The sequence below is a fragment of the Schistocerca piceifrons genome, chromosome 5 (assembly GCF_021461385.2).
Source record: "Schistocerca piceifrons isolate TAMUIC-IGC-003096 chromosome 5, iqSchPice1.1, whole genome shotgun sequence".
NCBI lineage: Eukaryota > Metazoa > Arthropoda > Insecta > Orthoptera > Acrididae > Schistocerca > Schistocerca piceifrons.
This window is the reverse complement of record NC_060142.1, coordinates 262261144-262286291: the sequence shown is the minus strand read 5'-3', so window position 1 is coordinate 262286291 and position 25148 is coordinate 262261144. Positions and strand designations below refer to the sequence as shown.

Here is a 25148-nt window from a genome sequence, read left to right as displayed (position 1 = left end):
ACTGATGGACTAAAAGCTGTGCTTCGTAATCCTGGAAATAGTTAATGAGCCGTCAGTAATCAATTGATTTAAGATGAGAAATAGTGTGCCTTAGAAACCACAGGAGCGGAACTGAATCAAAAGAAGAAGAAATAAATTTAATGTGATGAAATGATGAGCAGAGGGAGAAGATGTGGGGAAAAAAAAGAAATAAAAAGAGAAAATAGTTTTCAGGTGGTGCAGACTGATGAATAGTGTAATCTCCTTCCTGCTTTTCTGTTATGTAGTATACTCTGAAACACAGTATACTGTATTGCTGGTAAAGACAATGTGTCAGTAATTAGTATTGCTGTCTTAGAAGTTCGTAAGGCTCTTGTCAGTGTAAAAGTTGGAGAACACTACAGGTGTATAGTCCATATGGGTGTCCTCACAGCTTACCCTTCTTTGATTGGAGAAAGAGGTTGATGATAGGTGACTAGCAGTTGGCAAAAATACTATTGAAAAGAGAGCACTGTGTGACAGTTTTATTTTAACCATAAACAATGGAAGGTTACAGCTCAACACACAGTTACGGCATTGAGTGGATGATAGACACATTTTTTTAGTATGAGATTGGTTACAAATATCTTTTCTTCAGGAAGATTCTCCTATTGCGGGAATTTTCAGAAAATGCAAATTCCAGAAAAAGTGATCAGTGAGCCTGTCTCATTGAAATGCGGTGAAATTAGATGTGAAGTGTTTGATAGGTTGATAGGAGAGTCATTTATGCCAAATGTAATGTTCCAGTCAAGAATATTTATACACAAAAATGCTTTAACAAACAGTTGTCTGAGGATTGTCTAGGAGTCAGTGTTTCCACATTTAGGCATTTCACCTTCTTTAAGACGAAACATATTGTGTGTGGTTTTGGGCTATTGTATTTTGACAGGGTTTTAGGGAAATTTGAGGTAGAATCGAATTTAGAGTAGTGACCCTATTATTTATAGTAGGCACCATAACATGTTCTACTTTATGGCCCTTATATGAAAGTGGATTCCCTCAAACCTTTATTGAATGCAATCCATGTTATTTTAGCCAACTACATTAACTGTGTTATTATTATTGTTCAGGGCAACATCAAAACTTATTTCATTCTGTATTATACTAAATAAAAGTAATCACATGAAAAGTTGACTGATTACACTGGCTGTGTAATGGTGTAATCCACAAATAGCACGAAATCCAGAGAAGTAGCCTGTGAAAGGCGTATTTAGCCGTTTCAGTTTTTTGGTGACATACAGAAAGATGCAAAAAGTAGACATGGAGCTCTCAAAGCCAAGTGTTTTGGGATTGAAGGTGAGGAAGAAATTAAAACATTGGCAGCTGAAATTTATTGGAGTTACACTATGTGATCAAAAGTATATGGACACCCAGCTGAAAAATACTTAAAAGTTCGTGGCACCCTCCATCAGTAACGCTGAAATTCAATATGTTGTTGGCCCAACTTTAGCCTTGATGACAACTTCCACTCTCTCAGGCATACATTCAGTTAGGTGCTGGAACGTTCCTCGGGAAACGACAGCCCATTCTTTACGGAATGCTGCACTGAGGAGAGGTATCTATGTCGGTCGGTGAGACCTGGCATGAAGTCAGCGTTCCAACACATCCCAAAGGTGTTCTTTATGATTCAGGTCAGGAATCTGTGCAGGCCAGTCCATTACAGGGATGTTATTGTTATGTAACCACTCCGCCACAGGCTGCGCATTATGAACAGGTGCTCGATTGTGTTGAAGGATGCAATTGCCATCCCCGAATTACTCTTCAACAGTGGGAAGCAAGAAGGTGCTTAAAACATCAATGTAGGCCTGTGCTGTCATAGTGCCATGCAAAACAACAAGGGGTGCAAGCCCCGCCATGAAAAACACAACCACACCATAACACGATCGCCTCCGAATTTTGCTGTTGGCGCTACACATGTTGGCATATGAAGTGCACCGAGCATTCGCCATACCCACACCCTGCCATTGGATCGCCACATTGTGTACCATGATCCGTCACGCCACATAACATTTTTCCACTGTTCAATCGTCCAATGTCTATGTTCCTTACGCCAAGTGAGGCATAGTTTGGCATTTACTGGGGTGATGCGCGTTGCTTATGAGCAGCTGCTTGACCATGAAATCCAAGTTTTCTCACCTCCCGCCTACATGTCGTAGTACTTGCAATGGATCCTTATGCAGTTTGTAATTCCTGTGTGATGGTCTGGATAGATGTCTGCCTATTACACATTATGACCCTCTTCAATTGTTGGCAGTCTCTGTCAGTCAACAGACGAGGACGACCTGTACGCCTTTGTGCTGTATGTGTCTCTTCACATTTCCACTTCACTCTCACATCGGAAACGGTGGACCTAGGGATGTTTAGGAGTGTGGAAATCTCACGTACAGACGTAGGACACAAGTGAGACCCAGTTACCTGACCATATTTGAAGTCCGTGAGTTCCACAGAGTGCCCCATTCTGCTCTCACATGATGTCTAATGACTACTGAGGTTGCTGATATAGAATATCTAGAAGTAGGTGGCAGCACAATTCACCTGGTATCCGGTTACTTTTGATCACATAGTGTATGTTCTAAGCTTCAAAGAACTCTGTGGCAATTTTATTTATGAAAACCTTGAAGTGGTCATTTCATTTTTACTAACAGTTCCATCTTCAAATACTGGGGTACAAAGATTAGTCAATGTTCTCAAAAATGTAAAACAGACAAAATAAATAGATGAAACAATGAAACCCCATAACAGGTATCTTCATACAAAAAAGACAATTCTGGAAAACAGTTGCTCAATTTAGAGTCTAGTAGTGCCACGCTAAGTGCGGCAGATAAATGTAAAAGTAATGCTTCAGCCTCTGATCCTATAAATCTATTAGTGTTTTGTATAGTGTGTTATAGGTATTTTATGATATTAAAGACCTGAAGTAAGATGATGATTTTTATTATAATTATAATTGTACACCCTTAAATGTAGAGATTTTTAATATTTTTAGGGATAATCCCAGAATAATCTAGGGAAAACCAATAATTATAATTTGAAACTCTGCTGGAATGTTAGTAGTTTAGAGGAGAAAAACTTTTGATCGTGATCTACAAATTCCCCATTTGAAATTATAGGATTTTTCTTCTCTAATCTTGAGACAGTATTGAAATTGAGATATAATTTTATGTGAGAACTTAAGTATTAACTTACTGACTGGTGTTCTGTGGAAAAGATCTAAAGTGGATCTACACTTCTGTGAAATAGAGGACAGCCGGTTTTGACAGTGGTGCTATCTGACAGCAGCAGTGGCCAGTCAGAGGTTTGTAACACTGACAAAGTCTTCACATTCCATCCACGGTGTGAGTAATCTCATCTTTTTACACGAAAAGGTGCATTCACAGAGTGTTTAGTGTATCATAAGACATTGAATACTTTCAGGAAATTCTATTTACAAACACATTAAATGTCGTACCACATCAAAGAACACAGAAATGGAAAATGTGAAGAATCTGAATGTGCACAAAAGATTTTAAAACTTAAGAGGAAGCTTTCTGAAGAAACAATTGAATGCCATTTGAATGAGCCACAAAATTGCTCTACTTTTAGCCAAGTCCATGTGCCCTTTCACAAATAATGTTTTCATAAAGGATTACACTGCAGTTGCAGCTGAAAATTTGTCCCCCCCCCCCTCCCCCCTTTTCAGGTGGAAGAATTTCATGTGGTGTTGTTAGTAAACATGACAGTCATGCATGCCACACAATTTATGACACAAAACATTAAGAGTTGGCTTGGTGCAAAATCTTCATAAACTGTTAGTTACGTATTCTTCGCCATTCGATGTGTAGATCTCATTGGCACTCAGCTGGGTGCGACATTCATATCAGCATTTAAGAAATTGTAGGAAATGTAATTTTGTTATGGAAATTATTAGTTTGGTGACCGCAGACCCATTGGAAAATAAATCAGGATTCATAGAGCAACTGAATAGGAAAATGGAAATGCTTTCACTATAAAATTAATGCTGATCTGCAACTTGACGTAATAGATCTACAGTGTGAAAGGGAATATAAAGACATTCTAAATTTCTCCTAGCATTTCTCTTGTAATTGATTTTCTTATTTAAACAAGTCTCACATCATATTCTCTGTAACAGTGGACAGGGGTATGGTACTCACAGGCATGTGCTCACCATTTACTTGTGGGACACGTTTGCTTTGCAGCTCTGTTGTAAATGGCCTAGCACATTTTCTTTGCTCATGTGATGTCCATTCATAGATTCTGTTCAGCTATTGGATACTGTCTATGGCATCGAGAATAGTATCTTTTTTCTCGTTTCTGATGTGTTTTGGTCTGGAGATTAGGCAATATCCTCAACAAAAATCAGTCTCAAAGGGACATCTATGTATTTTTATCCGTTTTGATTAGCCCATATTCCAGCATCTTCTGTGGTAGTACTCTCTATGATTGACTTGTACAGCAAGAGCTTCAATCTCTCTATAATTTTGCACTCCATGGCAAGAAGTTAAGTGATTTTTTATGTTCATCATACCCTGTCTTTTATTTATTTGTTTGTTTGTTTCTTTTTGTGTTATTAAGAAAGCTATGACACACAATACAGAAAGCAAGCAAGATTATATTTATTGTATGCTTCTGGGTATTCAGCTGAGTTGTTGTTTCCATTTTGTGCACAGCATTTCAATAAATGTTCAGGTGCTGCAAGTTGTGCTGCTGTATGTACTTGCTGCCTGTGAATTAATATTGCTCTTGCTCAGGTATTTGTAACTGCATTTGACTCCCAGTACTCACTGTGCCCTTTGATGCTCTACTGGTTTTCAGAGTGCGCACGGATATTCTGTGAAATGTGTGTGTCTAAGTATTCCCCCAGTTCTGGAGTACGTGATGGCCAGCAAAATCTTATGACATTGCATGTCAGACCCCCAAGCATTGCTTAAGTTGAAATCCTCATCCCATTTATTTGTGTTTTTTACATATTTATCTCGATAGACTCCTTAATTACACTATCTCACAAACTTGGCATTAGCACTACAATATTGATCTCATCGTATTTAATTTCATGATTTTTCGTGAATATATTCAATAAAGAGCTTGGCAACAGCCAATTTCCTCAGTTGGTAGTGTTGCTGATGTTCTTAGAATCTCTCCCCAAGTGTTGTTGTAATAGTCTGCCCCAATGCAAGACATGGCACATTTGCATTGAATGCAATACTATACACCCATCTTTCAGAGATCTAAATTGTCTTTAACATTGCAGAGAAGACATTTTTCTGTTGTCAGGAGTGAAATATACTGGAAGCTGTGTTTCTGTAGGAATCTATGGATCTGTACGGATATTGGGCCCACTTAAGGTAGATAAGCAACTCTTGCCATCTCTTTCTCCGTCTCGGTTTCACCCTCTCTCTCAGGCATTCTTGATTTTGATTGCAATGTCCTCTCAGTATGACAGTAAGATTATCCATTACTTTTAGGTGTTATATTCTTCAGCTAGGTTCTCTATTTCTGAAAGTGTTTAAACTCTACATTGTGGAGCACCTCCTCCACATAATGTCAAGTCATGACATCTCTCAGGTTTTCTTGATATAAAGAACCTGGAAGCATGCCATTATTAAATCATTCCGAGAAAGCCTGAGAGACCACAAACAAGATTACAGATAGCTTTTCTTTCTAAGTTTTTTGAAGGTTTTTCTGTAGATCCTATTGTGAGGAGTAACTCATCTTAGTGCACATATTTTTTGGTCAGCTATTGTTGGCTTCAGAAAATGTGCCTTGCAGATAAAACAGCGTATTCTTTTGTGTGTATAACACTGCCAGGGCTAAATGATAAGTTGAGGGTAGCAAGTATCTTTTTTGATTTTAACAACAGTTGTCATTCAGTGTCAATAAATGAGACACAAACATGAATCTTACTGGAGTGCTATTATTTTTGTGGGTAGAGGGTCCTAATTTTGTGTATACATACAAATCAATGATTTATTAACCAAAAAAAGCAATAGGCTGAAAAATCTTAGTGTTTGTGGCATGCTTTATAGAAAACACATTGTTTCTCAACCACCCCACATCAGGCTGCATACAGTTTCTGAAACATTATTCTTAAAAATGACATTTTGTAACAGTGAAGTCGATATTTAAAATTTTCACCTTGAAGAAGACAGGTGAAAACCTTCCCAGTAAGTATCACATTCACATCTCAACAGAAGTTCAGTACTGCTATCTTCACTATAAGAATTATCTCCACATTCACTGATACTGAATAATGAAACCTTGTTTACTTTATTTTTACACTATCATGTCCTGTGGAATCATATTTTGAGATAAACAGATAAATGATGCATTAGCTCCATACTTAACAATCATATACAACCATTTGCTTGATGAACCAAAGACTGGAAAGTTGCACAGGTCACACCAATATTCAAGATAAGTAGTAGTAGTAGTAGTCCAATTAACACAGGGCCATATCATTAACGTCAATATGCAGCTGGATTCTGGAACATATATTGTGTTCAAACATTATGAATTACCTCAAAGAAAATGGTCTATTGACACACAGTCAGCATGGGTTTAGAAAACATTGTTCTTGTGAACCATGACTAGCCCTTTATTCGCATGAAGTGCTCAGTGTTATTGACAAGGGATTTCAGATCGATTCTGTATTTCTAGATTCTCGGGAGGCTTTTGACACTGTACCACAGAAGCAGCTTGTAGTGGAATTTGCTTGCTTGTGTAATATCATCTCAGTTATGTGACTGGATTTGTGACCTCCTGTCAGAGAGGTCACAGTTCGTAGTGATTGACAGAAAGTCATCGAGTGAAAAAGAAGTGATTACTGGCGTTCCCTAAGATAGTGTTATAGGCCCTTTGCTGTTCCTTATCTATATAAACGATTTGGGAGACAATCTGAGCAGCTGTCTTAGGTTGTTTGGAGAAGACACTGTCATTTATTGACTAATAAAGTCATCAGAAGATCAAAATGAATAGCAAAATGATTTAGAAAAGATATCTGAATGGTGCGAAAATTGAAAGTTGACCCTAAATAAAGAAAAGTGTGAGGTCATCCACATGAGTGCTAAAAGGAATTCGTTAAACTTCGGTTACACGATAAATTAGTCAAATCTAAAGGCTGTAAATTCAATTAAATACCTAGGTATTACAATTACGAACAACTGAAATTGGAAGGAACACACAGAAAATGTTGTGGGGAAGGCTAACCAAAGACTGTGTTTTATTGGCAGGACACTTAGAAAATGTAACACATCTACTAAGGAGACTGCTTACACTACACGTGTCCATCCTCTTTCAGAATACTGCTGTGTAGTATGGGGTCCTTACCAGGTAGGACTGACGGAGTACACCGAAAAAGTTCAAAGAAGGGCAGCACGTTTTGTATTATTGTGAAATATGGGAGAAGGTGTCACTGAAATTATACAGGATTTGGGCTGGACAATCATTAAAAGAAAGGCGTTTTTCGTTGTGACGGAATCTTCTCACGAAATCCCAATCACCAACTTTCTCCTCTGAATGCGTAAATATTTTGTTGACACTGACCTAGATAGGGAGAAATGATCACCTTGAAAAAATAAGGGAAATCGGAGCTCGTACGGAAAGATATAGGTGTTTGTTCTTTCTGTGCGCTATATGAAATTGGAATAATAGAGAATTGTGGTGGTGGTTCGATTAACCCTCTGCCAGACACTTAAATGAGATTTGCAGAGTATTCATGTAGATATAGTAACGGGTTGCTTATTTTAGAAAAGGGTGATCAGAGCAATATCTGTTGGCAGTTAATGAACTTTGTAGAGCTATAATTAATGTCTTCTAATCTGCCCCTCTCAAACATGTACTACCTAGTGGAATTTGTCATTAGTAAGATGAACAGGCTCAGTAGGAAATGCAGCAGTCACAAAGTGATTCTGGAAACAAATTGGTTACGGGTGACTCTTCATTAAGTGTTACATAGAATGATGTAGTCTCTTTTATGTGTCTCATTTTCAGTAGGCTTCCTACAGAACTGAGAACTGTGGTAGATCTATAATTTTCAAATTTTAGATTAGAAGGATTCTTTGTGGTACACTTTTTTATTCTGTAATAAGTTCCTCAGGAGAGGTTACAACTGTCTGGTATACGTGGTCTGTTCAGAAAATTCTGAAACATTTGTAATTTCATGTCAATGGTGTGTTGTAGCGAAATGTGGGTTGGCATTCCTGCACATGTCTGCTAGAAAATGCAAGAAGGAAATGACCTGAAATGTGGCAAGACAATTCACAGCTCTTGCATTACAATTACGCATCTACATATTCATCCCATTTGGTGCGTGACTGTTGCACAAAAAACAAAATCACTTTGCTGCCTCATCCTCCATGCTCTCCGGACTTAGCCGCTGTGGACTTTTTTTATTTCCAAGTATGAAAACCCCATTGAAAGGATGAAGATTTGCAACGGTAGATGAGATAAAAGAAAATTTGCAGACGGCACTTCGTGTGATCCAGCAAGGGGCATACTGGGACTGCTTCTGGAAGTGGAAGCTGCATTAAGAGGGTGTGTCAATTGTGGAGGAGAGTATTTTGAAGGAGACCATGCACAACAAGTAAAAGGTAGGCATAGAAAAAAAAGTGGGGGCAAAGTTTTGGAATTTGTTGAACAGGCCTCATATTGTAACTCTTAAAATATTTGTATTTATTTATTTATAATCTGGAGTCTGTAAATTATGTATTCAATGGCTTGTTTTATGACCAAGTAACTTTGGCCAAGAAAAATAAATCAATCAATTAAAACAAGACATTGTCGTACAGACAGACTAACTTTTTATAGGTATTAGTTAAACAACAGATGGATGTTGTGAGAAGTGTGGAAAGAATTTTAGATATTGCCAATTTCATTCCAGCTCATTATTGATGGAAACCTTACCTTTTAACTAGCAGTGGATTCAGACATCACAGTAAAAGTGTTATTTCGTAATATAGAATTTTTTTCCTTGTTTCTCTAGTAAGTTAGCCATGAAATTATCGTAAGCTCCTAAGATGCAGAGTAAAAATAGATACAAAGCTGAACAAATACCGACTTATCAGGCAAGCAGTCACATATGTAGATTATGAGAAATTAAGAGTAGGACGATATACCAGATTACATTAAGCAAAAAGTTCAGTATCATAGAAAATGAAAATTATACAGATGTAGGTGAAGAGGGATGTAGGTGAAGAGGTCTCTCTCTCTCTCTCTCTCTCTCTCTCTCTCTCTCTCTCTCTGTGTGTGTGTGTGTGTGTGTGTGTGTGTGTGTGTTAAATTAATGATGTATAATATTTTTCAGATTAAGTTTTTGGAAGACCAGTCATGCTCTGTAGCGTGTATCAAGAACTACACCGGCACTGACAAAGACTCTGAGACAAAGCTTGGGTTACTTAGAAGAGGCATTGGCTTAAACTATCAACATCACTGGATAATTGGTTGGTATTACTCTACAGGCCGGGAGCACATAATTGTTTTATGAATAATAATGTTGATGATAATAAAAATAATAGTAGTAGTAGTAGTAGTTGTTGTTGTTGTTGTATTAGCAAGCCACTTCTAGGATCTGGGTATGCACATCAACCTGACCTGAATTTGCGTGGCAGGTTAACTATGAGGGCCAGTGTGCTGGCCAGCCAGGATATGATTTTTAGGCAATTTCCCACATCTGACTAGATGAATACTGGGCTGGTATCCACATCTGCCTCAGTTACATGATTCACAAACATTTTGCATGTGTTCTCACATTTCCACGTGGGATAACACTAGATGCAGATTGGGGGAGGGGGGGGGGGGCATCAAAGGGAAAAGCATCACAACACCCTCTACCACACTAACATTGCCAAATCCATATTAACATGCTGACCCCAAGAAGGCATGGGATAAGGCCAGGAGTAATAATAAAAATACTCCGTTTGTCAGAAAAGTTCCAGGACAGGTTTCTTTATTTATGAGTCTGCAGTACTAAAAATGAACAAATGTTGTTTTTATGTTACCTTGTATGTGTGTGTCCTTGAAGTGACCTGGGCCATGTTTCCTCAAAAAACCACTAGGTGGCAGGGCTGTGCTCAGCAACTCACTTTTTGGGTTCTTGGCACATTAGTCATGGTGACACAATGGATAATGATTGTGAGCAAAAAGAGAACATTAAATTCTTCATTAAGCTTGGGAACACTCCTAATGAAACCTGGACAATGATTAAGCAAGTATATGCTGACAAGCACTTTCAAGAAGTCATGTTTTCAAGTGGCACAAGAGGTTTCGTGAAGGCAGAGATTCAGTGCAAGACAGTCCCTGAGTTGGTTGTCTGTCTACAGCACACGTCAGTGCAAAAGTGGAGCGTGTAAGACAGTTATTACAAGAAGACCATCGTGTAACTGTGCAAGCGATATCAGAAAAAGATCATTTTAATCATAATCTGTGTCATAAGATTTGATGCGAAGATTTAGGGAAATGAAAACTTAATGCAGAACTCGTTCCTTGCACACTAATGGACAAACAAAAAGAAGAAAGGCAAAGAATTTCTGCCGAACTACTGGATGGAGCCAGAATTGATCCCACATTTTTGTCAAAGATTGTTGCTGGGGATGAAAGTTGGTGCTACCAGAACAAAGTCAATGTTACTGCATACTTCTATAGTAAAGTATTAGTGCTCCATGAGTATGTTCCTCCAGATCAAATAGTGAACCAGACTCTGTACACCGAAGTCTTGAAACATTTGCAACAAGTTACTCAATGTGTTTGCACTGATTTGTGGCTTTCTCAGGATTGGTTCTTACTGCATGACAATGCAAGACGCCATACTGCTTTATTTGTTACCGAGTATCTGGTCAGATATTCTTTTATTGCCATCCAACATCCACCATATTTGCCTGATGTCTCGCCTTGAATCTTTTTCTCATTTCCACGAGTGAAAAGGCGACTGAAAGGTAAGCTTCCTTAAGGTATTGCAGGCATCCAACAGGTTGTGGCAAATGAGCTTAACAAGCATCGCAGTTGAAAATTTCCCTGCTTACTTCCAAGACCTCCAGAAACATTGACAACTTTGTATAGATAGCCAAGGGGACTGTTTTGATTGGAGCTAGGATCATTGCTTGGTAAGTGCAATTTTCTGTTTCCAAAAACAACCTGTCATGAAACTTTTCTGACAAAGGGAGTAATAATAAAAATAATCATTAAAAGAAATAGAAGAGGATTTCCAAAACTGTAACATAAGAGATTTCTACGAAACATTTAAAACCAGAATCAAGCAATGTTGGGTGGAGGACGTGAGGACAGTAGGTTGCTGTAGATTGAGGCCAGGATAATTTCGCGAGTGGAGGATGTGTCGTAAGTAGGATAACTCCCATCTGAGTAGTTCAGAAGAGCTGATGGTGGAGGAGGGGGGGGGGGGAGGGAGGATCCAAATAGGCTTGGGTTATGAAGCAGTCATTGAAATCAAGCATGTTATAGTCATCTGCACATTGTGCCACAAGATGATCCACTTTTCTCTTGGCCCCAGTTGGGTAGTGGCCGTTCAGCCCAGTGAGCAGCTGTTTGGTAGTCACACCATATAAGAAGTTGTGCAATGGTTGCAGCAGCACTGGTATACAACATGGCTGCCTTCACAAGTGGCCTGACCTCTGATTGGGTAGGGTAATCCTGTGACAGGGCTGGAATAGGAAGTGGTGGGTGTGTGGATTGGGCAGGTCTTGCACCTGGGTCTGACAAAGAGGACGGGTTTTGAGAAGGGCCAAAGGCTTTAATTAGGAAATGGAGGTTATGATGGAGTTCTAGTTTGGGATCACTCTTGCATGGTTTATAGGACGAGGAGGAGTTTGATTATTGGCAGAAGCCTTCTGCCTCAAAACAAACCCTGACATAATCATTCTACCTGCAGACAAAGGTTCCACCATTATCATTATGAATTGTAGTGACTACCTGGTGAAAGGCCTCTGACACCTACACTTGTAAATTCTGCTAGAGTGATCCCATCTCAGAAGTCCAACACAACCTGAAATACCTGCATCAAGCCTTAGGCCCTTCCCCGAACCTCTCTCCAGAGTCCATTTATGTTCTCACCCTATGACTCTCTGCTCTGTAGATGATTATTTTGCCCCCACTGGAAGAACTTCGGCCCTCATTGACTAACATCTCTAACCAGTTGCTTGTATTGTAGCCTCCCACTTTAAAGATAGAGCCATGTCCTACACCAACTCTCCGCCATCCCTGTCCCTTTATCTGCTTGATTCTCACTTGTTACTGTTGATGCCACTTCCCTATGCACCCTTGGTCTTTCCGCTGTTGAGCACCACCTTTTGCAACATTCTTCAAACTCCAAACCTACTACCTAGAGGAGACCTTCCTTGCCTCCCAAAATGCCAAACCCTAGTCTGGTTCAGGTTTGGCCATGATATCTTGATGATCTGGACTCAGGGCCAAGACACTCTATCCTCGTTCCTTCACAACCTCAACACCTTCGCTGCCATCTGCTTCACCTTGTCCAGCATGCCAACTTTCTGGACATTGCCCTATTTCCTCTGTTGGGTCCATCCATACCCATGTCCACACTAAACCCACCAACTATTATGCATTTTGACAGCTGTGTCAACCCTTCCACACCAAAACATCCCTACCATACAGCATGGTCATCCAGGGGTGGCAGGCACTCATCCCCCAGACCTAGTCTGCAAAAACCTCCTGTGTCATTTCCCCACACATCCCCAATCCTCCCACCACCCCCAAAGAACCAGCTACAAAGGAGTGACCCTTTCTTCACCCAATAGCAGTCCAGACTGGAACAACTGGACAATATCCTTCATCAGGGCTTGGTTTACCTGTCATCATGGCCTGAAATGAGGGACATCCTACCCAAGATCCTTCTTATCCCTCCTAAAGTGGTGTTCTGTCACTCACCCAACCTACACAACATCCTATTCCACCACTGTGGCTCTCCCAATCCCAACTCCTTGCCAAGGGATATGATCCCTGTGTGACCTGCCAACAGATATTGCTCTGATCACCCTTTTCTAAAATAAGCAACCCGTTACTATATCTACATGGATACTCTGCAAATCTCATTTAAGTGCAAGACCTGCCCAATCCACCCACCCAGGTCTTCCTATTCCAGGTCACAGGTTTATCCTACCCCAACAGGAGCCAAGCCACCTGTGTAAAAAGATATGTCATATAACAGCTCTGCTGCAATTGTTGCACAGCTTTTTGTATTGGTATGACTACCAAGGAGTTCTCCACCAGGATGAACGGCCAATGCCAAACTGTGGCCTAGAGTAAGTGGACCACTCTGTGACATAACATGCAGCTGAACATAATAAACTTGATTTCAATGACTGCTTCACAATGTGGGCCATCTGGATCTTCCTCTCTGAACAGTGTAGATGAGAGTTACCCTGACAACATATTCTCCACACCTGAAATCATCCTGCCTCAACCTGTGGTAACCTATTGTCCCCACACCCTTCATGCAACAGTTTCTATCCACTCTGTTGTATCATCTCCTCCCTAATAATGTCCGCCACTCTCTTTGTGTGCCGTCTTCTGCCAGCGCACATGCCTATCTTTCCTCTCCCCTGGTCCTCTCGTGGTCTGTTGCCCCCCTCCCCAGTCCCACCCTCACCCCCCACATCCCACCCCCAATTCACCCAGGCATATCCTTGCCCCACGGCCTTCTGACACTACATGTGGTGACAGTCTTGTCGTGTCTCCTTCTGGTCCTTGCACACCCACCAGGCAGCACTCATCTCTCCATCCACCCATATCCTGCTATTACTCCCCCCCCCCCCCCTCCCCTTACAGATAGCCGCTTCCGTTCAACATGACTGTCGCATTGCGATGCGAGCTGCCAGAGGTGCTAGTCACATGGGCTGGCCATGAGGGGTGTAGGTGTGTGTGTGTGTGTGTGTGTGTGTGTGTGTGTGTGTGTGTGTGTGTGTGTTCCCTTTTGTGAAGAAGGTTTTGGGTGAAAGCTAAATATGTAACAGTCTTTTCATTGTGCTTTTGTGCTACTCAACATGTCATTTTCATGGTGAGTAACAATTTATCTTTTTTCTTATATTTTAAAACATCATTGGATATCAGTCACAAAATCTGTGTTTCTGAAAAAAAGGAGAGCTTGCAAGACACTGGAGAAATACTTCAATGAACTACTGAATTGTTCTGAACTGATTGGAGATAAGGAGACAAATCATGAAACTGAAAAATGGTTAAACAACAGGAGAAGATGACATTTACCATCAGAGAAATAACAAATATCATTCAAAACATATGGGAGACCGAATTAATACCAGAAGACTGGAAGTGTGCTGTTACTGAAAAGGGATAGCCCGATTGGACCAGTGTTAACAACTACAGAGGGATATCCATACTGCCGCATCATCCACAAAAAACACAGTATCTGCAAATAGGACACAGATCAAACAGGAAAACAAGATAGGAGAATACCAAGCAGACTCCAGACTGGGAAGATCCTGTTCTGAACAGATACTCAATTTGAAGACAGTCCTGAGATACCAAGCAGTAAGAAGCAGAGATGTTATGCACACTTTGTATATCTGAAAATGCATGTAACTCCATAGATAGACTGTCACTGACACAAGAACTAAAAGAGAGGGGCTGTGACGATAAGACAGTGAACATTATCAGACAGGCACTAACAAACACAAAATCTAAAATTAAACTAAAAATAAGTTGTAGGAAACCTTCAAGATTAGGAGTGAGAAAGGGTGATGGTATTTCACCACTATTATTCAGTAAACTTTTAGACAGGATTGTCAAGTAATGGGAGAAAGAACTGAGGATAGAGAGATTTTACAAACCGATGAGGGTAGGAAGGAAAACCACAGGACTGGATTTTGGCTGTGTGGCATTCACTGATAATCTGGCAATACTCATTGATGACACACAAACTGCAGTAAGCAAATAGCGGTCCCGAAAGAGAAGGCTGAAGATGTCTGGCTATAGATCTCCTTTGGTAGAACAGGATGCATGTCAAAGCAAAAAGATGCATAAAAAAGATCATAAAACACTCTGGTGAGATCAAGTTCACAATTTCATATGTGCTGGGGAGATGAAAAAAGGCAAATCGGATAGAGAAAGTAGCTCACAAGTAGAGAAATCAAAAGATAAGTAGAGTATTCTGACAGACTGGAAACATCTACAAGAAATCGTGCCTAACACGTTATGTAAAAGTGAGACATTACAATAGTGTTCTTATTCCAGAGACCTTATATGCATCAGAAATGTTGGTCATGGGGTACAGATCACAGAAGAAACAAGAGACTGAATAAAAGTGACATGAAGAAAAATAAACAGAAACTTTATGAGCATGTGAACAGAATGCCGGATCTTAAGGTGCACAGAAAGGATTAAGAACATGAAGTGGATCACCAAAGTCAGAAAAGACCTGAAGAATGCTAACATAACAGAACCAGATACACACTGAGGTGACAAAAGTCATGGGATACCTCCTAACATCATGTCTGACCTTTTGCCCAGCGTAGTGCAGCAACTTGATGTGGTATGGACTCAGCAAGTTGTTGGAAGCTGCCTGCAGAAATATTGAGCCATGCTGCCTGCATAGCCATCCATAATTGAAAAACTGTTGCTAGTGCAGGATTTTGTACACAAACTGATCTCTCAAGTATGTTCCATAAATGCTCAGCAGTATTCACGTTGAGTGATCGCCGGCCGGTGTGGCCGTGCGGTTCTAGGCGCTTCAGTCTGGAACCGCGTGACCACTACGGTCGCAGGTTCGAATCCTGCCTCGGGCATGGATGTGTGTGATGTCCTTAGGTTAGTTAGGTTTAATTAGTTCTAAGTTCTAGGCGACTGATGACCTCAGAAGTTAAGTCGCATAGTGATCAGAGCCATTTTGTTGGGTGATCGGCGTGGCCAAGTCCTTCGCTCAAATTGTCCAGAACAGTTGTCACCTGGTGGCAAGGCGCATTGTCATCCATAAAAATTCCATTGTTCTTTGGGAGCATGACGCCCATGAATGGCTGCAAATGGTCTCTAAGTCGCTGAACATAACCATTTCCAGTCAATGATTGGTTCAGTTCGACCAGAGGACGCAATCCATTCCATGTAAACATAGCCCACACTATTATGGAGCTACCACCAGCTTGCACAGAATCTTGTTGACAACTTGAGTCCACAGTTTCATTGCATCTGTGCCACATTTGAAGCCTGCCATCAGCTCTTATCAACTGAAATTGGACTTATTTGACCAGGCCACGGTTTTCCAGTCCTCTAGGGTCCGACCAATATGGTCATGAGCCCAGAAGAGGCACTACAGGCAATGTTGTGCTGTTAGTGAAGGCACTCGTATCGCTTGTCTGCAGCCATAGTCATTATCGCCAAATTCTGCTGTACTGACTTAATGGATACATTCGTAGTACATCCAACTTTGATTTCTTTGGTTATTTCACGTAATGTTTCTTCTCTATTAGCAACTTCATGTGTGAAGCTGCTGCTCTTAGTTGTTAAGTGAAGACAATCGGCCTCTGTGTTGTTCTTCGTGAGAGGTAATGTCAGATATTTTGTATTCTCAGCACATCTTGACACTGTGGCTCTTGGAACTATCATTCCACATTTAAAGTCTGTAAATTCCCGTTATGCAGCCATAATCACATTGGAAACCTTTTCACTTGAAATATGTGAATACAAATGACAGCTCTGCCAATCCACTGCCTTTTAAAAAATGTTTACACGATACTGTCGCCCTCTGTGTATGTTTATATTACTATCCCATTACTTTTATCACTTCGGTGTACATGACAGACAAACATTCAAGGACAAAGTTATCAAGCGGATAGTGAGCCAGGATTTCAAGGAATTCAACATAGGAACAACTTGGTCAGATGAAAGGAAGAAAGTACATGGAGAATAATGAAAGAAATGTTGCATCTAAGAAAACGTCACCTCAAGTAGATGATTTACGTGATTGTTGTGTGGCCTTACACATGTGTAATAATAATAATAATAATTATTATTATTATTATTATTATTATTACAGTATTGGCATTGGAATAATAATAATAATAATAATAATAATAATAATAATAATAATAATAATAATTATTATTATTATTATTATTATTATTATTATTATTATTACAGTATTGGCATTGGCATTCAGAACACACTGTTCAATTACTTGCTACTTTGCTTGCATTGTCCTAAACCAAACCATTAAGAAAGGATCACACACACACACACACACACACACACACACACACACACACACACACACACACACAAAACATGCAACGAAGCACATAACAGGCTGGCCAGAGTGGGCGTGCGGTTCTAGGCGCTGCAGTCTGGAACCGAGCGACTGCTACGGTCACAGGTTCAAATCCTGCCTCGGGCATGGATGTGTATGATGATGTCCTTAGGTTAGTTAGGTTTAAGTAGTTCTAAGTTCTGGGCAACTGATGACCTCAGGAATTAAGTCACATAGTGCTCAGAGCCATTTTTGAAGCACATAACACATATTGAAAAGACTGATTAGACACCATAGGGAGGAGGGTATTCATTGCAGTCAACAAAAATATTGTCTGTCAAGTTCAAAATTGAGGCTAACTGTGAAGTTATCAGGACACAAACAACAGGCCTATGTGAACTCAAGTTAATCTTTGGATGTTCTTACCAGCCACTCAATTATGTCATAACAGTTGTAGAATCATTCAAAGGAAGTCTGCACTCAGTAGTGTGGATATGCCACGATCATGCAATGTCAAGCGACTGAGTATAAATTGAGTGTGTGGATTCCTGCAGCTGGTACTGACACAGTCTCGCAAAGTAGTTCTGAACACTGTTTCCCAGAACCGGTCTTGAGCAGCTTGTTCAACAACCCAAACTGTGTGGAAATAATTTAGACAGTGTAGTTACAAACAGGCCTGACTTTGTCAACAGTCTCAGTATAGAGACAGGAAATAGTGATCATGATTCATCATAGCAGCGAGTGTCCTAATTAAACAGTGAATGGACATCATTTAGTTCCACTATGACGGATGTGGTGGACTTATTGGCAACGTTTAAACTGATTATAAAATTCCCTCTGGTGAAGTGTCTGCCAAGGAAGTGGATTAAGGACAGAGAAGACCATCTGTGGTTTAGTAACAAAATTCAAAAAATGCTGAGGAAGCAGAGATTGTTACACTCTCAGTTTGGAAAAGAACATGAAAATTTCCGCAGACAAAGGTTAGTAGAAATTTGTGTATCTCTAAAAAGATCAATGCGTAAACCATACAAGAACCTCCACCGTAAAAAATAAATCTTCCATAGAACCTGAGAAAATTCTGGTCCTGTGTAAAATCATTCAATGGTTCGAAGGCTTGTATCCAGTCACTTGTCGGCCAGTCTGTTGTGGCAATAGAAGACAGGCTGAACTTTTAAATTTTACATTTTAGAAGTCATTCATGCGGGAGGATCGTGCAGATGTATTGTTGTTTGATTGTTACACACACTTCTCTATGGAGGACATTGGAAGATATACTCTTGATGTAGTTGATGTCTAATGAGGAGATTGAAATACAGTACTGCTCATTGTGACATTCATACACTACACAGCGAAGTAAGACACTACATGCTTCACATCGTGTTTTCTGCTCCATGGCCGCGAGGCCAAGTCATTGGGGAGAGGTGACATTGTTCCTGTTTCGACTTGACAATGCTCAGGATGACTGTGTGAAACATCTCATCACCAGGACTAAAGAAGTAGACAACTCACTCGCATATGGATCCTGAATGCCTAGAAGAAAGACTGAAAGTGTTATAATGCCAGTTGCTGACCAGAGAGATACAGTGTGGGAGACTTTGTATGGATTTTTACACCTGTGCCAGTGGGACTACCGGAAAAGTTACTTAAGTGCTACTTTGGGCTGTACCATATCTTTCATTGTTTGTTGCATGTCGTAAATAATATTGAGGGTTATCACCCTTGACCATGAAGACAAGAAAGAAAGAGAAATTGTTCTTTTCTGCTGTGTGAAGCCATACTACATTACTGAGGTGCGGATCTACAATTGTGCTTCTCATTCAAAGGAATTGAAGACCTGCTCAACAACTGAGAAGCTTCAATGGGAGAAGCTGCCTTTGATGCTAATCATAGTGAAGAGAATGTGACAATACAGTCAGAACAAAAGGATCTGCCAGCACTACTATATGGAAAGCTACTGACTAGATCTAAATCCAGGTAGCTATTTTTGGCTCAGATGAGGACTTCTGAAACAGTGTGTTGCTGTTTCTCCAGGAGAGGGAGCAATGCCACAAACAGTGCCACATACCACATGGTATAGCGGTTAACATCGTTGGATTGCATGCTCTGGGTCACCAGTTCACACCGAACCAGTAGCACTTATTTGTTGTGTAGTATCATTTTTGTAAGGTTCTCGAAATTTCTTATGTTTGTAATGTTTGAATGTTCAACACTATTTGATGTTTTTATAACTAGCAGTGTGCTCCATCCAGTACTTCAGTTGTCTTATGTCAGTTTGTTAGTGTTAATATTAAACATATCTTCAGTGCTAAGCTGTGTGCTTTATTGATGGTCTTGCTTTCTGATTTGGATTTCGTTCCGGTTATCATGTGGCAGTATCCCTTCCTAGAAGAGTACTTTCCTCCTGGGGCATCCTTTCCTTAATATGTTACAGTTTTACGTGTCTGTACACTGTACATATTTCTCTTGTTTCTGTCATTTGGTGTTTCCTTCTCTCTTTCTAATCGAGAAAGATCCAGGATGCAACAAAGCCGCACAGGTAGTGAACAGTGCTAATCTTCTGCAAGACATTTTGAATTTACATTGGACAGTATACTTAAAATTGCTTAGTAAGTGACACTTGATATTAATTTCCTTTTATAACTGTGTATAACTTTCTAAATTTAACTCCAGATAACATGCCTGTCACATGGTGCTACCCATTGGATTATGGGAATACATATTGCAGTACTGGCTTTCCAATGGGATGCTATGTAAAGGACAAGAAGTCTGGCCAGGATAGTTGTTCTGTTGTGGTTAGTATACTGTCAACTTTTTCTGTATTGCTTTTTACTTTCATGCGGTACCTTTACTGTAATATGGTTCATATACTTTCCATTGCATGTTTAATACTGTAGTATGTTCAGTTGATGTTCAATATTTAAACACACACATCTGCTTGAACATAAATGTCATAAATGTGAGATGAATATTTTTCTAGTACACAGACTTTTTGGTGGAGTCTTTATTTGTTATTAGAGAGTGTATGTGGCAGTAGAACTTTTTAAAAGACTATATTTTACAAGGCTGCTCATGTGAAATAAAATGCTTTTTCCCTGAAGGTATCACAGTTAACTTGTTGAGTATTGAAGCTATCATATTGTTGTTGTAGAAAAATATTGTATAAGTAGCAAAATATGAATTTTATTGGAGAGACATAGAACTGAATGAAATGCATTAAATGTTTCAGACACACATGTGCAACATGCAGCTCTAAAATGAAGTAGTGATCATATCAAAATATTAAACAAAAGTTACTTGGTCTGGAAATGAAGTTAAAAGGTGACCTGATCAGTTTAGAACATTCTCTATGTTGCATTTTCTTTCCGGATTCTGAAAATCTGTAATTTAGATTGTTGTATTGGCTCAGGGTACAGCTAGAGGGGGAGGGGAGGGGGGAGCTTCCTGCATTAATGTGATGGTAGTTTTGGAAAGTTGCTCAGGAATTCTTTTATGGAGGTCTTGTAATCATATTTCTTCATTTGTTGTGTTTGAAAACGTGACACTTCTGAATCAGGATTATGTCATTTGTGCAATTATCCAACCAATATCCAAGGTCCAGTCTTTAAACACAAGACTATTGAGAAAAAATACGTAATTTGTTTTTCCATATTATTTCTCAAATGATTAATCTCGGTGCCTTTTCTCCTGCATTTGCTATTGACCTGCCCTGGTTGTTAGTTGGAATAATGTCCGTAAGACTGGGTACATAATTCTTCCTTTGGCCTTTTCAAATCATAATGTGCTGGACTGGCTGTCATTAGTTAGATTAAAAAATCCTTTATTTCATGGTGGTTATTACTGCGCAGTTTTGGCTTTATAACTATTGTGAAGAGTGTACAGTCTAATCCAACAACCCCCCCCTCCCCCTCCTTCTTCTCCTCCTCACCCCAAAATATCAAGCCATAAATTTAAGTAAATGCAGTCGACAATATAACATAAGAATCAGCTTAATTTTTCAGGGAACTTCTCAACAGAATAGAAGAACTGACGCGTGAGGAAATTCTTCAGTTTCAATTTGAAAGTGCGTGGATTACTGCCAAGATTTTTTGTATTCTTGTGGTAGCTTATTGAAAATTGATGCTGCAGTATACTGCACACCTTTCTGCACAAGAGTGATCCAAATGCAGATTGGATTTCTGTCATGTATTAACTGAGTGAAAGCTGCTAGTTCTTGAGAATAAGGTGATATTGTTAACAAGAAACGATGGTAAAGAATATATATAATACGAGGCTAACGTCAAAATACCCAGGCTAATGAACAGGGATCATCAAGAGGTTCACGAACTGACAGCACTTGTTGCCTGAGCTGCCCTTTTCTGAGCCAAAAATACTCTTTTAGAATGGGATGAGTTACCCCAAAACATAATTCCATACAACATAAGTAAATTAAAATAAGCAAAGTAGACTATTTTTTATGTCGAACAATCACGTACTTCAGATACCGTTTGAATAATAAAAATGGAAGCATTAAGTCTTTGAACAAGATCCTAAATGTGGGCTTTCCATGATAGTTCACTATCTATCTGAACACCTAGAAATATGAACTGTTCAGTTTTACTAATCATATGCCCATTCTGTGAAATTAAAATGTCGGATTTTGTTGAATTGTGTGTAAGAAACTGTAAAAACTAAGTCTTGCAATGATTTATCATTACTTTATTTTCTACAAGGTGTGACCTTAACATCATGAACTGCACTATTTGAAACAGAGCCAACATTGGAGACAACACCCTTTACTACCAAGCTAGTGTCATCACCAAACAGAAATGTTTTAGAGTTACCTGTAATACTAGAGGGCATATCATTTATATAAATAACGAACTGGAGTGGCCCCAACACTAATCCCTGGGGCACTCCCCATTTGACAGTATCCCACACAGGCTCCATATCACAGTTATTCTCAATACTGTGAATAATGGCCTTTTGCTGTCTGTTCTTAAAGTAAGAGGTGAACTAATTGTGAGCTACTCCCTGAATTCTGTAATGGTTCAACTTCTGGAGCAATATTTTGTGATCAACATAATCAGATACTTTAATTAAATAAAAAAAAAGACTAATGTTCAAAACCTTTTGTTTAATCCATCCAGTATCTCACAGAGAAAGGAGATTATAGCATTTTCAGTTGTTAAACAACTTCTAAAGCTGAACTGTACATTTGATAGCAAATTATGTGATATAAAATGATCAATTATCCTTTCATACACAGCCTTTTTGATAATTTTAGCAAACACTGATGGCATAAAAATAGGTCTAAAATTGTCTACATTATCCCTTTATCCCTTTTTATAAAGCAGATTTACTACTGAGTACTTTAATTGTTCAGGAAACTGACCATTCCCAAAGGAAAAATTACAAATATTACTAAATACAGGGCTAACGTGTGATGCTCAATACTTTAATAATCTGCTAGGCACTCCATCATATCCATGAGAGTCCTTAGTCTTCGGTGATTTAATTATTGAGTCAATCTCCCCTTGTCATTGTCACAGATGAGCATTTCGGACATCAGTCTCGGAAAGGCATTTTCCAAGAGAGTTATATGTTTTCCTCCCTGTAGAAATGAAGTTTTTATTTAATTCACCAGCAATGCTCAGAAAGTGATTTTTAAATACTGTACATATATCTGACTTTTCAGTAACATAAATATTTTTACTACGAACTGACTTTATATCGTTGACCTTGTGCTGTTAATCACACACTTCCTTCCCAACTGACCATATGGTTTTAATTTTATTCTGTGAATTAGCTATTCTATTTGCATACCACATACTCTTTGCCTTCCTAGTAACATTTTTAAGCTTCTTATAATACTGTTTGTAATGATCTACTGTAGCTCGAATGTGATTACTACTAACATTTTGAGATAAGTCCCTCTTTGTTCTACATGATATCATTATTCCACTAGTTAGCCACCCAGGCTGCCTTTTACTGCTAGTATCCCATTTAGAACATTCTAAAGGGAAGTAACTCTCAAAGAGCATGAGAAATGTGTTAAGGAAAGCATTATATTTGTCATCTATGTTATCGGCACTATAAACATGTTGCCACTCTTGTTCCTTAACAAGGTTTAAAAAACTGTGTATTTCCATTGGATTAGCTTTCCTACATAGTTTGTAATTATATGTGACATTTGTTTGAGTACAAAAGCCTTTTAGTGTTAAAATTTGTGCATCATGGTCTGAAAGGCCATTCACACTTTTACTAAACAAAATGCCCTTCTAGTAATGAAGAATAGATAAAAATATTGTCTGTGACTGTGCTACTGTTCCCCTGCACCCTAATTGGAAAAAACAGTCTGCATCAGATCATACGAGTTTAGGAGATCTGCCAACATCCTTTTTCTTGTGCAGTCATACACAAAATTAATATTGAAGTCACCACATATAACTAACTTTTCATACGTCTTGTAAAGTGAACCAAGAACTCACCATAGCTTGAGCAGAAATGATCTGAAATCAGAGTTAGGGGACCTATAAACAACAATTAGAAGTTTAATTTCACTAAATTCAACTGCCCCTGCGCAACATTCAAATATCTGTTTAGTGCAGTGCCGTGATACATTTATGGACTCAAATTGAATATTTTTTTACATACACGGCCACTTCCCCACTCTGCAAGGAACTCCTTGAAAAACAGCCAGTTAATCTGTATCCTGGTAAAGGAAGCTTCTTACATCGTCAAATTATTTAAGTGGTGCTCCAATTACCAATAATGTTGAGAGTCAACATCTGTAAGCAGTTCACTAACTTTAACTCTAACACTGCTTATATTTTGATGAAATATACTAATTCCTTCTCTACTTGGAAACATTACGTCCTCGAAAGGTAAGCCCTTAGTTACAGGGACTTCCTTTAAGCAGGTTTACCTATCAGCTGACTTCAACCTAAAAAAGATGCAGCTCTAATACCAACTACTACAGGAATTTTTCCATGAGTGATGCCACTGCCACCCACTGCCATGTCACCTATAAGCATTGCTAGTCTCCCCTTCCCATACCTATTGAGGTGCAGGCCATGCCTAGTGAAACACGATCTACTGATAGACCCAACTGGCACCACTGCAATGTGACCAATGCCTTCTGCCATCAATTCCTTCTCCAGCCCCAAGCTAACACGCCAAACAGCCACATTAAGATGAGGCCGATCATGACGCTGAAACACACCAGTTTGAGTAGCTATCTTTACCAGGTCAACACTTACATCATTTTCCCTGTCCCTATCAAGACTATTCCCTGGCCCACCAACAATGACTCTTGATCCTCTTTCGTAAAATTCCTGACTAACTCCTCTATGCTGTCAGTCACCTGAGCCAACCCTGAACAAGGCTTCACAATGCTGGTGACCTGGTACTCGCTCCCCAACACTTCGTGCAACTGCTGGCCCACACCTCTACCATGTGAGCCTCCTAGCAGCAGAACCTTCTTCTTTCTGTTAGAGTTTGCAACTGACTCAGGCATCCTAACTGCTTAGGACTGCTGCATGTTTCCTACACCTACTGCTACAAGAGGATCCTCTCCATTCAACTCTTACAGTTGGTCAAATCTATAGGCTATATGCAAAGTAAAACTGTCTGAATACCTCCTTCTAGCTGCTTTCTTGCCAACTGCCAGTTCCCATTCCTCAGCACTCTTCCTCTTCACCCTCCTCAACCTATCTAGTTCCTCCTTTGCCTGTTGTAACTGCACCTGAAGGGCATATATGTTATGCTACTGCTCCTCTGTCAGCTTATTTCTACTACAGATTCTGCATGCCCGGGAGAGGATCTCAGTAGAATGCCCACTGGCTTCCCCACTGCATTCCCTCCAGCAAAAATACATTGAACAAATCCCACGCAATAAACTGCTACTCACAAACTTGCAACAAAGCCTACACTT

The 25148-nt window shown here is 39.5% G+C and overlaps 1 protein-coding gene across 2 annotated transcripts in view; it reads left to right on the top strand.

The window, feature by feature from the left end:
* The window catches only part of LOC124797902 (transmembrane 9 superfamily member 2), a 141593-nt gene that overhangs the window by 25444 nt on the left and 91001 nt on the right, over positions 1 to 25148 (top strand). For both annotated transcript variants that reach the window (XM_047261020.1, XM_047261021.1), the window contains exons 4-5: positions 9317 to 9452; positions 19907 to 20028. In XM_047261020.1, coding sequence (XP_047116976.1) covers positions 9317 to 9452; positions 19907 to 20028 — 258 coding nt within the window. The remainder of the gene's footprint in view (positions 1 to 9316; positions 9453 to 19906; positions 20029 to 25148) is intronic.